At 39.4% G+C, this 13,222-nt stretch overlaps 1 protein-coding gene across 1 annotated transcript in view; it reads left to right on the top strand.

The window, feature by feature from the left end:
• Positions 1 to 13,222, top strand: part of Stk4 (serine/threonine kinase 4) — an 88,524-nt gene that overhangs the window by 40,900 nt on the left and 34,402 nt on the right. The window contains exon 10 of the mRNA XM_038331502.1: positions 6,980 to 7,137. Within this exon, the coding sequence (XP_038187430.1) occupies positions 6,980 to 7,137 (158 nt within the window). The remainder of the gene's footprint in view (positions 1 to 6,979; positions 7,138 to 13,222) is intronic.

Raw genomic sequence — 13,222 nt, 5'->3', positions numbered from 1 at the left:
TAGCTGAGGAGAGAGGCCCTCTGCATAAGAAGATCACAAAAACTCAATGAAAGGCTGGGGAGTTACAGCAAAGGTTAAAGGGTTTGTGAGAAGAATGGTCAAGACTTTAATTACGACAGCCAGCAGAGAATACTTCAGGCAGGTGCACAGCCAGAAAGGTGGGCAGTGTATATTGAATGTTGAGGTTGGCCAAAGCAGATGTGGGCATTGGTCAGCTTTTCAAAGGACTTTGAGGACCCACATGTGAAGTTTGAACTTGACACCGTTGTTAAGGGGGGTGTTCAAAGACACTCTGGCTGGAAAGGTGAGACACTGTCTCAGGAGATTCTTGCAATACCAAGGTGTGGATCATCCTTTTTCCGGTGGCTGACCCTAGTGCTCTAGTCGAGAGGCCTTGGAATTTGGAGCTAGATGCTAGATCTCTCTTGTAATCCATAAGCAGCTTGTTGGCATCAAGGTGGCTTGCGAGCTATTGTCTAGAAAGCAGGTCAGATCATACAGATGCAGCTGCTCAGGCTGTTTACTAGGAAGAACGTTTTTCTGGGCTCCGGGGCATCTCACAACCTGTGGTTCTTAGTGGTTTCAAGAACATTTTAAAGTTTATGGTTACATAGACTTTATGTGATTCAGTGACTTGATACATCTGAAACTCATAGATGCTCCTTAACAAAAACAAAACCCAGAAACCACACATACAATAAATGTTAGATTTAGGAAAATCAAACCCACTATGATCTGTTTGCATTACAACACATTATTTTAAAACAGGGGAACACTGAGGCATTGCTGGAGGTTTTGTCCTGCAAATATTTATGCATGGAGCCCAGAAGAAAATGTAGGCTTGTGCCCAGTTTCTTACTTTGAGCAGAATTAATTACTATTTAGATAAAAACAACTATTGTGGGAATTAAGGAAAGGCTAGGTTGACCATTGTGGGATAGTTAGTTTGACAGTGAGGGCTTGGGATGGAAGGGTCATCAAGTTTGAGGTCTGATAGATGTTACTCCAAAGGAGATGTAGGCTCCAATTTTTGGTTAAACTCATTTCTAGCATGCCCATCCTGGAATTATTTTATAGTTCTTAGAAACCTAGAATAAGAGCACATCATGAAGGAAGGTCTTGTTGATTTATTTCAAGATTGAATTATTGACATAGTTTATGTACCATTTTATGGGTCATAAATTTATGGAGTTTTCTCATTTAGAGTATACAGTGATTTTTAGTATGTTTGCAGTTTTGCAACCACCACCAGTATTTAATTTTTAAAGTTTTATTATTTTAAACTGGGATATAATTTGTAAAGTTTACCATTTTAAAGCATACATTTTAGGGGCTGGAGAGATGGCTCATAGGTTAATAGCACTGGCTGCTGCTCTTTCAGAGGTCCTGAGTTCAATTCTCAGCAACCACATGATGGCTCATCTATAGTGGGATCTGATGCCCTCTTCTGGTGTAAAGGTGTAGATGCAGATAGAGCACTTATACATAAAAATTTAAAAAAGCATTCAGTTTTATAGATTTTCTTTTTAGTATATTGACAAAGTATTACAAGAATAATGACTTCTAAATTCCAGACGTTTTGATCACTTCCAAAGAAATACTCATTCCATTGTCAGTTACTTCTTCCCCTTCCACAATCAACCATTTATCTACTTTCTGTCTCTATAGATTTGCCTGTTCTGGATCTTTAATGTAAATGGATTCAGACAATGGATTTCTCTTTTGGTCTGGCATTTTTGTTTTGTATAATTCTTTCAAGGTTTATCCATGTTTCAGTGTTTATCAGTGTTATATATAGTACATATAATAAGTTGATACATTTTATATAATATATAATAAGCTTTCGTTGATATATGTAAACATGCTTGGCTCTGTGTGTGTGTGTGTGTGTGTGCGTGTGCGTGTGCGTGCGCGTGCGCGCGCGCGAGCGCATAGATAGGCCAGAGGTTAACACTAGGATTCTGCCCTGGTTTCTCTCTACTTTTACTTACTGAGCTCATGGGTTTGACTCAGCTAGCTGGCTAGTGAGCTGCAGGGATCTGACTGTTCTCCTCTCCTGTGTTGGGGTACAGATTGGTGATGGGTGCTGCTGCACCCATCTTTCTTATGTGGGTGCTGAGGATCTGAGCTCATGTTTTCACGCTTCTGTAGTAAGCACTTTACCAACTTAGCCATCTTCCCAGCCTTAGTCTCTCAAGTTTTATTGCTGAGTAAGTTTCCTGTGTGTAGTTAATAACACACGCTTGGCTCATATCTTTTGCTTTTCTGTAACACTTTTCAAAGGAAGACAGGGACAAGGCACAGGTGCTCGTCATTTCCCTCCCTTGCCTTTGCGTTTAGACAAGTTGTCCATTAAGTCGAATAGTGGGGCTTACAGAGAAGTAGGCCACCATAGTGTAGGAGCACATTGATGTCCTGCATCGGATGAAAGAATCAAAGCAAGATGTGGCTGTTTTAATGGTTTGTCCAGTCCATTCTTCCTCTGGCTTCAGGTTTCCTGTATTATCATTCATCTGAATGTGTTCATTTCCTATGATACGTCTGAAAAAAATACTCTAGTTCACATTGAAACAAAACGTCCTCTGACCAGCTGAAGGCCTGGGAGTGGGAGAGGACAGGGCAGCCTAGCCTTTAATCACCTGGGAGTGATCCTCTTCTGCTTTTCAACTCTGACAGGCTGCTTCTCAGCACTTGATCATCTAGCTCAAGGTTGCTGAAAGAATGGTTCAAAGAGAAGGGTCCTGGGAAAATTCTGTTCACTCACTCTTTCCTCACCCAGCTTAATGGCAGTGCTAACATGCCAAGAATCTTCATTTTGTTTTTAGAGAGCTCACTATATGAGGTACAGCTCACCAGGCTTAAAACCTGATGACGGACGTTCACATCGGTCCTTGTCAGAGCTATAAAATCTCAGGCAAATGTCTCATTTGCAAAGCAGGAGTCACAATCCTCCAAAAGATTCTGCAAGGATTTGATGAAAATCATTCATGCTAAGTGTGGCACTGGGCTGATGTCTAGTATGTACAAGTCTTCTTTGTTTGTACCTTCTGTGGTGGTCAGGAAGTAGGGATAAAAGTCGCGGGAAAACCCCAAACACAGGTGTTTAGCAACCGTGTTGGTTGAATTTGCACTTGGGTTTCTAAGGGAAATGCTTTTTATGGACTAAGGTGGTTTGCGAGTGAGCAGGTAGAGAGAAGATGGTTAAATCATTTAGCTTTTGCTGCATAACAAAGCACTCCAACATTTAGTGGATTAATGTAGCACTATTTTATTTAAAGCATGATTTTATAGGTTAGCAAATTTGCACTTAGATATTTCTTTTGGTCTGGTTCGTTTGGCTCAGATCTGTTGTCAGCTAGTACAATAGCAGCTGGGCTGGCTTGTGTTAAGGCTTCATCTAAGACAGCTGCTGACTAGTGCCTTTCCACATGGTGTTTTACTACTGGGAAGCTCACTGAAATTTATTAACACTGAATCCAGAAGATTTTGAATGTCTCTGCTGGCTATGTATAGTCAGGACCAGAAGTTCACATCATTGTACCTTCTGGGATAGGGGCTATCTCTTTCAATTAAAAAAAATTGTAGTAAAATGTGCACATTATAAAACCCCAGGCTGGGAATTAGTCTGTTGTGCTATTTCCAAAATCGTGTTTGGGGGCTAGGGGTGTAGCTCAGTCGGTAGACTGCTTGCCTGGCATGCGCAAGGCCCTGGGTTTGATTCCCAGAAACACCATTCCCCCAGATGATCCTCTCCAATAAACATGATATCATCTTTAGCTCTTTGGTAATTTGGTGCATGTAAGCTTTTACTGATTGTTTAGCTATAATTAAATTCCTAAAAAAAGTAAGGCTTTCATTTCCAGTTTATGCCTGAATATATGGTTAGATTTAAAAAAATTGTCTAATCCTAAACAGTTTTGAGGAATCTCTGAATATATTGTGGTTCATGTCAGGGATAATCAGGTCCCTGGCATTGGTAGCACATGATGAAAGCATTGCTAGAATTTCTTATTTATGCTTCTTAGTCGTTGAAAGATACAAAGAATAGTTGTTTTAGCTCTAGAAATACTAGGAATCTTTTAGGGAGTTGTGAAGGGCTGTTGTCAAGTAAATAATTGACATATGAGGAAAGCAAATGTTGCCACTCTTTCATCTAAGCAGTGATGGAAATGGACATGCTGTAGTCTGGTATTCTTATGGGATGGTTTAAAATTAAGCCACAAAAAGTCTCATCCCTGACTTAAATTTTATGTATTTATTTTGCATTACATTTAATTTATTTATTTTGAAGCAGAGTGTCACAGTAGTATAGTTTGGCCTGGAATTCATGCTGTAATATGTAGCCCATGCGATAATATGTTGTATTTGGTGTCATATTTTGGTCCTCAAATTGGTAGTGGTGGTTTTCCCCTAGGTACCTCTTAAATGCCCATTAGTTTTTAAAAAGTAAATCTTTAATTGGTTAGAGTAATCTTAGTTTATTGCACTAGTAATTTATTAGACCTCAAGATCTTAATAGAAATACATAAGATCTAAAAATAGCCCAGTTTAGTGTTTGAGCATTTATGAAAAAAAATCACACCCATTAGCATTTATAAAGTTGCAGGTGATATGCTACAGACACTTTAGCTAGGTGGAATTTCCCCAGTTATTAGGGCCCCAGATTCAACTTTTCTCAAGAAGGATGAGTTGGGGGTGTCAGGTTGGCCACATCAAACATTGCTGTTGGTTGCTTCTAAGAGGATCTCACACCAATGTATGTGCCGGCCTGTTTGCTACCAAACACTTAAGTCAAACACTGTCTACTTTCTTTTAAGGGTCTCTTTTGAGTTAAAAAAAATAATATTTAAAATATTTTTAAAAATGCTAGCTCCAGGATAGGCTCTAAAGCTGCAGAGAAACCCTGTCTCGGAAAAACCAAAAAAAAAAAAAAAAAAAAAAAAAAAACAAAAAAAAAAACATGCATGTTAGTTTCTTATCTCCTTTCTTATCTCCTCAAATCCATAAAGTATCCTCATCTCATTCATTCAATCTCTCTCTCTCTCTCTCTCTCTATATATATATATATATATATATATATATATGTATATGTATATATGTATATATTTATTTACTTATGAGACAGTTTCTCTGTGTAGCCCTAACTGTCCTGGAACTCACTCTGTAGACCAGACTGGTCTTAAACTCACAGAGATCCACATGTCTCTGCCTCCTGAGTTCTTGATTTTAAAGGTGTTCACCACCACTGCCTGGCAAAACATTTTATGGTATTTGTTACAAACATTTTCTTCCCATAATTTGTCTTGTAATGTATGTGTCTTATACCATTTATAAATTTAAAATTTATGCTGCTTCCTTCACACACATGAAGTAGCCTATTTTATATATAAATATTTTTTGTCTCATTTGGAAAACCTTTCCTGCAGTTAAGTTTTTAAATGCATTCTTATATTTTCCACTAGAGTTTATAGTTTCTGTTTGCAGCTCTTGTTTATCCATTTGGAAGTTTTTTGTTTTGGGTGTGAGATACTTATCCAATGTAATCCTTTCCCCAAACAGCTATGTAGTAGTTTGGATTTTCTGCATTTTCTAGTCTGTTTAGCTGCCCAGTGGATTTAGGGTATTTTGTATGGTTACCATGTTCTGACTGTGTCAGCTCGGCAGTCTCCAGGCTGGTTGGCACTAGGTTTTCTGACTCTTTGTTCATGTGTAGGATTAGGTGAAAGGTCAGTGTGCAGCTGTCTCTGAGCCAGTCCTTCCCATTGAGTTCCCAGAGGAAGGGACTGAGCATAGAGCTTCCTGTCTCTTCAGTGAATCCAGTGTTTCGTTTTCATAGTTTGTTCTATTGCAGTTCTTGTAGTACTTTGGTATGCAAAAAATGAAGTTTAACAGTTAACAAAGCAAACATAAACGCCTAATGTTTACATAGAACACATAAAACAGTACATCATGTTCTTGGGTGATTGGCAGGTCTTAGCAAATCCTATATCCACTCCCCCATAGGAAGGAAGTAGCAACATGGTAAGTGGGTAGTACCCAGCAGTAGGCAAACCTGGGATTGATTGGAATGGTTGATGATGAGAAAGAATACAAATGTCTGAGAGGTTTATTTACTATTTTGGTCTTTTTCTCCTGTGTATATCATTTTACAAAGTTCAGTTTATGCTATACATATGATATGCCCCATTTAAATTATTCATAAAGAATATTTTTAAAGTTATTTGTGGGCCAGACTTAGTGGTGTGTGCCTTTCATCCTAGCTCTTGAAAGGCAGAGGCTAGAGAATCTCTGAATTTGGGTCTAGCCTAGTCTGCATAATGAATTTCAGGCTAGCCAGGGCTACAGCGTGAGACCCTGCCTCAAATGAATAAATAAACAAAGAGAAGAGAAAAAAAAAAGTTATATAAGGTTGGGGTGCCTGCTATATACAGGGCTTTGGTCTTGGTCCTCATCACCAGAAGAACCTTATGAAATATTTCACAAATGGAAGAGTTGTTTTCAAGTATATTTGTCTCCTTCTTTTAACGAGAACGTGAGCTTATCACGGAGTCGCTTCCTGTGTCATCCTCTTGTCTGCTACAGAGAGTAATGAACATGATGGCTATAAGTATCTTTAGTCTATTTTAAAAAGTGTTTGCTATAGGAAACCAATGATAATAAAAGAACAACGATAATATAGTTATCATTGATTTCTCAGAATCATTGAAGTACTCAAGCCTTTCTGTTTAGAAATAAGAACTCTAGGAAAACATTTGCATGTATTACAGGAGACTTCAGAATCTGTTTAATTCCATAAGAAGTATTTTAAGTGAGAATTTTTTCTTTCTTTTTAGCTTTATTAAAGACTTCTGTAAAGTCTTTAATTTAAATTTTAAACTTCATTCCACAGAGAGAATTGACCTGGAGACTGTAGCCCATGTGGGCATCCTGACCGTTAACTGTATGTTCTTTTTTACCTTTTATTTTTCTTGGTTTTCAGGAAGAGATGAGACCATGCAGCCTGCAAAGCCATCTTTCCTTGAATACTTTGAACAAAAAGAAAAGGAAAACCAGATCAACAGCTTTGGCAAGAATGTATCTGGCTCTCTGAAAAATTCTTCAGATTGGAAAATACCACAGGATGGAGACTATGAGTTTGTGAGTAGCTGGAGCTGAGACGCTTATATCTTCTGGGAGGGGCTTGCAGGGCCACACATCCAGTCGTCACCTGCCGACAGTGCCTGAGCACTTGCTCATTTTCTTCAAAAGCTGAGCCTCCCGTGACTGTCCTTGGCGGTAGCTCCAGGGCCAAAGGCTCACTAGCTTGAGACAACAGTTTTACTGACATTTGAGAAGTTCTGGGATCCCTGACTAATGCCGTTTTTTTCCTTTAACAATTCTTTATTCACTTGCTATTTTCTGTTTTGTCGAGGCTGAAATGATTAGTGATGAAATAGTCTGTAGCCAAATGAAGAAGCAACTGTCTTTAACAGTGTACTTGGGTTTGTGGTCTTTTCTTGGAGTCACATTGGAGGGTGCTTCTCAGGATTGAGAGGATTGTTCTAAATCTCTTGGAGTTTGTTATGTAAAACTCAGTATGTTTCCCTCTCTGTTATAGAATGCCTTCCTACCACTGCAGACATTTATTCTTGTGTGCAGGATTTAATGAGTCGTGGCAAAAAAGCATTTAGGGCAAAAAGAAAGCTAAGGACCCATATTTTGCTGTGATTGTTTCCAGAAAATACTTTTTTTTTTTCCTGTTGGGACTTTTATCTTTACATTCTTAAGTTCTAAAGTGTGGTATTCAGATGTGCCATAATTCTATTGGTCCTTATAAAAGAATCTAGCTTGGGTGGTGGACTTGAACACCGAGACACCTTTCTGGTCCTTCTTTCCACTAACTGCTGACTGACACACAAGTGATGCCATCCTTCCATGACTTAATCTGCGCTGTCATAAAATGCTGTGGTTTCTATAACTCAGGGTAGTGGTCTTCCGAAGGCCTGAACGACTTACCTGGGTTTATTTAACTTAGAAACAGGCCTGTGCCAGAGCCCAGCTTTATTGATAGTCTGTGTGCTCATTTGCCATGGTGGTTTTGAGTATCATCTTGTTCTAGACACTCTTATAGGGGCCTATGGAAGTAAACCGGCAGGTGATACCATCCTCATGGAGGTTTCATTCTAGAGGAAGGAATGTAAGTGAAACATTTAGTGTCAAATGGTGGTATTGTAGAAAATGCAAAGCAAATGTGTGGTTGGGGAAGAGAAGTATGTGTGTGTGTGTGTGTGTGTGTGTGTGTGTGTGTGTGTGCATGTGCCTTTAAAAAATAGAGTATTGGATCTCTGAGTTCGAGGCCAGCCTGGTCTACAAGAACTAGCTCCAGGACAGGCTCTAGAAACTACAGGGAAACCCTGTCTCGAAAAACCAAAAAAAAAAAAAAAAAAATAGAGTATTAAAGGAAAAGTAGAGTATAGGTAAGAGAATGAGGATCTGAACTATGCAAATATCCAGAGAAACCGCTTTCAGGTAGTGAGAATGGCCGATGCAAGGATCCTGTAGCAGGTTTGGTGCATTTGCAGAACAGAGGAGAAATGGTGTGCACGTGGAGTGACATCAGTGAGTACCCAGGGGGCGGTGAGATGAGGAGGAAGTAGAGTCAGGTGAGACTACATAACATTAGGGTTTTAGCCTTTCCTCTTGAGTGCCATGGGGAAATCCTTAGCTAGAGGTGTCTTGAGCCACTTTATATCTTGAAACTTGTATCCTGGTCCCTCTGTTAACATAGAGCAAGAGGAACATGGGTGCAGTGTTTTCTAATCTACCGTGCAAAGGGGACCACAGATAGGGCGCACCTGCTGCCATTCCTCTTCTAGGTCTTTGGCATCTGTCTTCTGATTGATGCTGGGTTCTTCTTGCAGTGTTATCGTGAGGCAGAGTAGACTCACAAGCTTTGAATTGTGCCACTTGCTCCTTCATGTTGCCTGTGGAGTTGTCTTCAATGTTTTGGTTTTTTTTTTTTTTTTTTTGTCTTTTCAACAAATTTCTCTGTAGTTTTGGTGCCTGTCCCGGAACTAGCTCTTGTAGACCAGGCTGGCCTCGAACACAGAGATCCATCCGCCTGTCTTTACCTGCCGAGTGCTGGGATTACGGGTGTGCACCACTAGCGCCTGGCTTTCAATGTATTTGTAAAGATTGATTTTTTTTTTTTTTTGAGCAAGCCTGTTTGAATTTGAGTCAGAAGCTCTCATCATGGTTGCCATGCAGTGAGTAAGAGCCCTTAAATCTGTACTCCTATCTGCTTTTTCATTTTTTAGATACCGTAGAAATAGTAATCTTGAGATTTCAGTTGCTTAAATGCTGTCTCCATTCTTAGGTCAGTAGTTCTAGCATTTGAAGAGTTCCTTTATCTTTGTCCTGTTTTTTTTCAAACCGAGTCATTAGCAGAGAGCTTGGTTTGACAGGCCAGCTGTTTCTACAGAGGCTTCCATTGGTCCTCAGAGAATGTGATGGCTAGAGGGAGTTGGACCCCATGAGTAAACAGGCGACCATCTGTCTAGTCTACTTCACCAAGACTCTTCTAATCCGTAGACTGCAGCAGCAACAGCTCATAGACTCTTCTGTGTGTCCTGTTCAATATTAAAAAATTGAAACTTGCCGGATGGTGGTGGCACATGCCTTTAATCCAGCACTTGAGAGATAAAGACAGGCGGATCTCTGAGTTTGAGGCCACCCTGGTCTACAGAGCAAGTTCTAAGTCAGCCAAGGCCACACAGAGAAACCCTCTCTCAAAAAACAAAACAAACAAAACCCAACAAAAAACCAAACTGAAACTCAGTCGCCCACGTTTAAAACTTGATTTTACATAAGATACTGTACTCCAGCTTGGCCTGGAACCATGGAGGGTCTGGCCCCAGTGCTTACAGTGCTGTCACTACTGAATGATGGTTGTCTGGGCTCAGTATAGCCGCCCTGTTTGAGCGTGGCTTCTCCAGTTCTCCATGTACCTGGCCAGCGTCACTCTCTTCTGCTGATGGTCTCACACTTAGATATATTTGATGTTAGGACTTTTGTCATATATATATATATGGAAATGGAAATTTGGATTTATATATGAGTGAGCCAACCTGTCTTGATAAAATTTCTTTTTTTACCTTCAGAATGCCAAGAGAATTTATTAAAATTACACATACACACCACAGAATGCATGTGGAGGTCAGAGGACAATTTACAGGAATAAGTTCTCTCCATCTACCATGTAGGTGCCTTTACCTGCTGAACCATCTTGCTAGCCTGAATATTCATCTTGTAAAAAGAGTTTATTTTTTAGTTTTGATTGTTTGTTTATGTGTGGACCTGTGTGAGAATGTGTGAGCATGAGCACACATACACATAATACAGTGCCTACAGAGGCCAGAACAGGGCGCCTAATGCCCTGGAGGTGGAATTCCAGGCCACCTGATGTGGGTGCTGGAAAATGAACTCAGCTTGTCTGCAAGAGCAGTGTATACTTAATTTCTAAGTTCTTTAAAATTCTCTTTAAGAGCATTTAATATTTGAGTAATGAAAGAAGATGGAATTAGGATATACCGGAAATAAAACTAAAGATCAAGTGAAAACTGCCTCTAATGCCGTGGTATTATAGCCGTTACTACAATCCTAAAGCAAGGGTTTGGAATGGTAGTCCAAAAGATGGCATACCAGGTAGTCCCCATCCCAGCAGTTGTCACAGTCATCAAGATAATCGAACTAGATTCTCTGAGGGCTGCACCAGGTGGTGCTTCAGCCTGCCCTTCTAGTGACCCAACAAAAATCACTGAAGGTCTTGCCGAAAAGATTTTTAGAGTGTAGTGTATCATTATAGAAGTTTCTGTTTTTCTTATTAGGTACCATAATTCAGAGATAGTGTGTTAATAATTTTGTTAATAGTGTTTTATTTTTTAAATTTCTCCCTTTTGAGTCTTTTATACTTTAATTGGGAATATCAAAGAAATACATGGAACATGGAGAATGTATTACTGTAAATCTCTAAGTTGTAAAGGTGCACTCTGTTGGGGTAAGTCCCAAAGCCTGGGCAGTCTTTGCAAGCTTAGGAGATGGGTGTCTGGGAGGCTAACTAATATGTTTACCGCAGCAGCTTCAAAGAGAGGCTTTCTGATTCTAGACAGGCAGTATTTAATTGTGAAAATGATACCCTCTTTCCTCCTGCAAGGGCAATTGCTTTTTTGAAATGAACTTTTTGCCCAAAATGGGAAATAGGAAATAATTTAATCAGAAGTGGCAGAATTTGATACTTATTAAGAAAAAAAACCCTTCATATTTTCATCTGAAATTGGATACTTATCCCATTTCTAAAATTGAATTGTCTTATTTACTAAGTGGAAAAAAACCTTCAATGATTCCCTGTAGTGTTTAAGATATGTAGTGATTAAAGCAAAAAACAGTGCCCAGAAATGCAATATTCTTCGAAACTGATACTTCTATAAACTGATATTTTATAAACAGATCACATTTTTTGAAAAGAATATTCTTTTTATGAGACTTCACATTCTCATCTTGCTATTCCTAATGCCATGAAAAGCTTTAAATTTAAATTCAATTTGCTTCATGAATCTTCAAAGAAAATTAAATCACCCATAATATTTTAGTTTAAGATGACTTGCATGCCCAGAGTGGATGCACAAGACAAAACCTTTATTCTTACGGAGTTCATATGAGAGAAACAAAGATAAACTCAGCAAATTCAGTAAATAACCTCAGGTAAGGTACCACAGTGGAAACTTTTGTAAAGCATGGTAAGGGGAAAACGTGGAAGAGGCCTATGTAAATAAAAGTGTCTGTATAAATAGACAGGGCATTCAGTAAGACACGAAGAAGAACAAGCCATTGGGAGGAAACAAAGCTGTACCCAAGCCGAGCAGTACACAGAGATGTAGCTGGAGAGTGTAAGGAAGGAAGGAAGTTATAGTGGCCAGAGCTGAGTGACAGACACATCAGTAATCATAATAAATGTGACTACATTAAAAGTTTCCATTGACTCTAAGTCTGTAAAGAAGATAAATATAAGATGCAATGTTATCAAAAAGCTTAAAATAGAGAAATAGAAAAGCATGCACCGTGTAAATAAACTAAGGTAGGAATTAGGTGCACAGTGTGAGTCTGTAAGTTGCTACTTGGGACGCCTAGGAGAGGGGTCTAGCTTGGCCAACCAGAGCAAGACTATATCTCAAAAACAAACAACACAATGAAACAGAATTCAAGACAAAAGCATTATATGGGAAGAAAACTACTTTATATTGCTATTGGGTACAGAGGAGCTGTAGGAGATTAGAGTTGTGAATCTATGTGAAACATTTATCTGTTGATGGATAGCTAGATAAATCTCACTATCCAGTTACAACATGCAACAGAAATACAAAGAACAGTGTGAAAACTGCAAGCATAGTAATGATGTAATTATTATTCTCTCAAAAATGGACACCAGGAACTAGAGATGTAGCTCAGTCAGCAAAGTGCTTGAGGACCCAAGTCCAATCCCCAGAAACTCATTAAAAAGAAAGGAAGGAAGTCAGTCGTCAGTCCAGGGATTGTGATGTGTGCTTGTAACCACCATTGGCGAGGGGGCAGGGGGCAAACAGATCCCTGGGCTCGCTGGCCAGCCAGCCTGTCTTACATAGTATGCCCCAGACCAGTGAATGAATAATGCTGTCTCAAAAACAAACAAGAAAAATCCCAAAGCCACAGTGTCTGAAGCACAGGAGTCGAAGTTGTTTTGCCGGCCACCACATGCATGTGCACACAAGTGCAGTCACATGCACACGAGCACATGAGTGCACATATGCACACTCTGGACATTTCAGGGTGGTGCTCTAGCTCAGGGGTAGAGTTCATACTTCATGTATTCAAAGACTGGGTCCAGGTTCTAGCACCAAAACTAGCACAGCTTTCAACATTTATAGCACAGGAATACTTTTCAAATGAATATTAAACTTTAAGAACAGAAAATGTTTACAAGACTTGCCCATCTTTTTTTTTTTTTAAATATTTATTTATTTGTTTAGTATGTATACAGTATTCTTCCTGCAGGCCTCATTACAGATGGTTTTGAGCCACCATGTGGTTGCTGGGAATTGAACTCAGGACCTTTGGAAGAGCAGTCAGTGAGCCATCTCTCCAGCCCCTTGCCCATCTTTTAAAGTGCTCAAAAAGACATCTCATTCAGTAAAGAAATCTTACAGACAAT

This window comes from Arvicola amphibius, chromosome 5 (genome assembly GCF_903992535.2).
Source record: "Arvicola amphibius chromosome 5, mArvAmp1.2, whole genome shotgun sequence".
Taxonomy (NCBI): domain Eukaryota; kingdom Metazoa; phylum Chordata; class Mammalia; order Rodentia; family Cricetidae; genus Arvicola; species Arvicola amphibius.
This window is presented reverse-complemented; position numbering and strand designations above follow the sequence as displayed.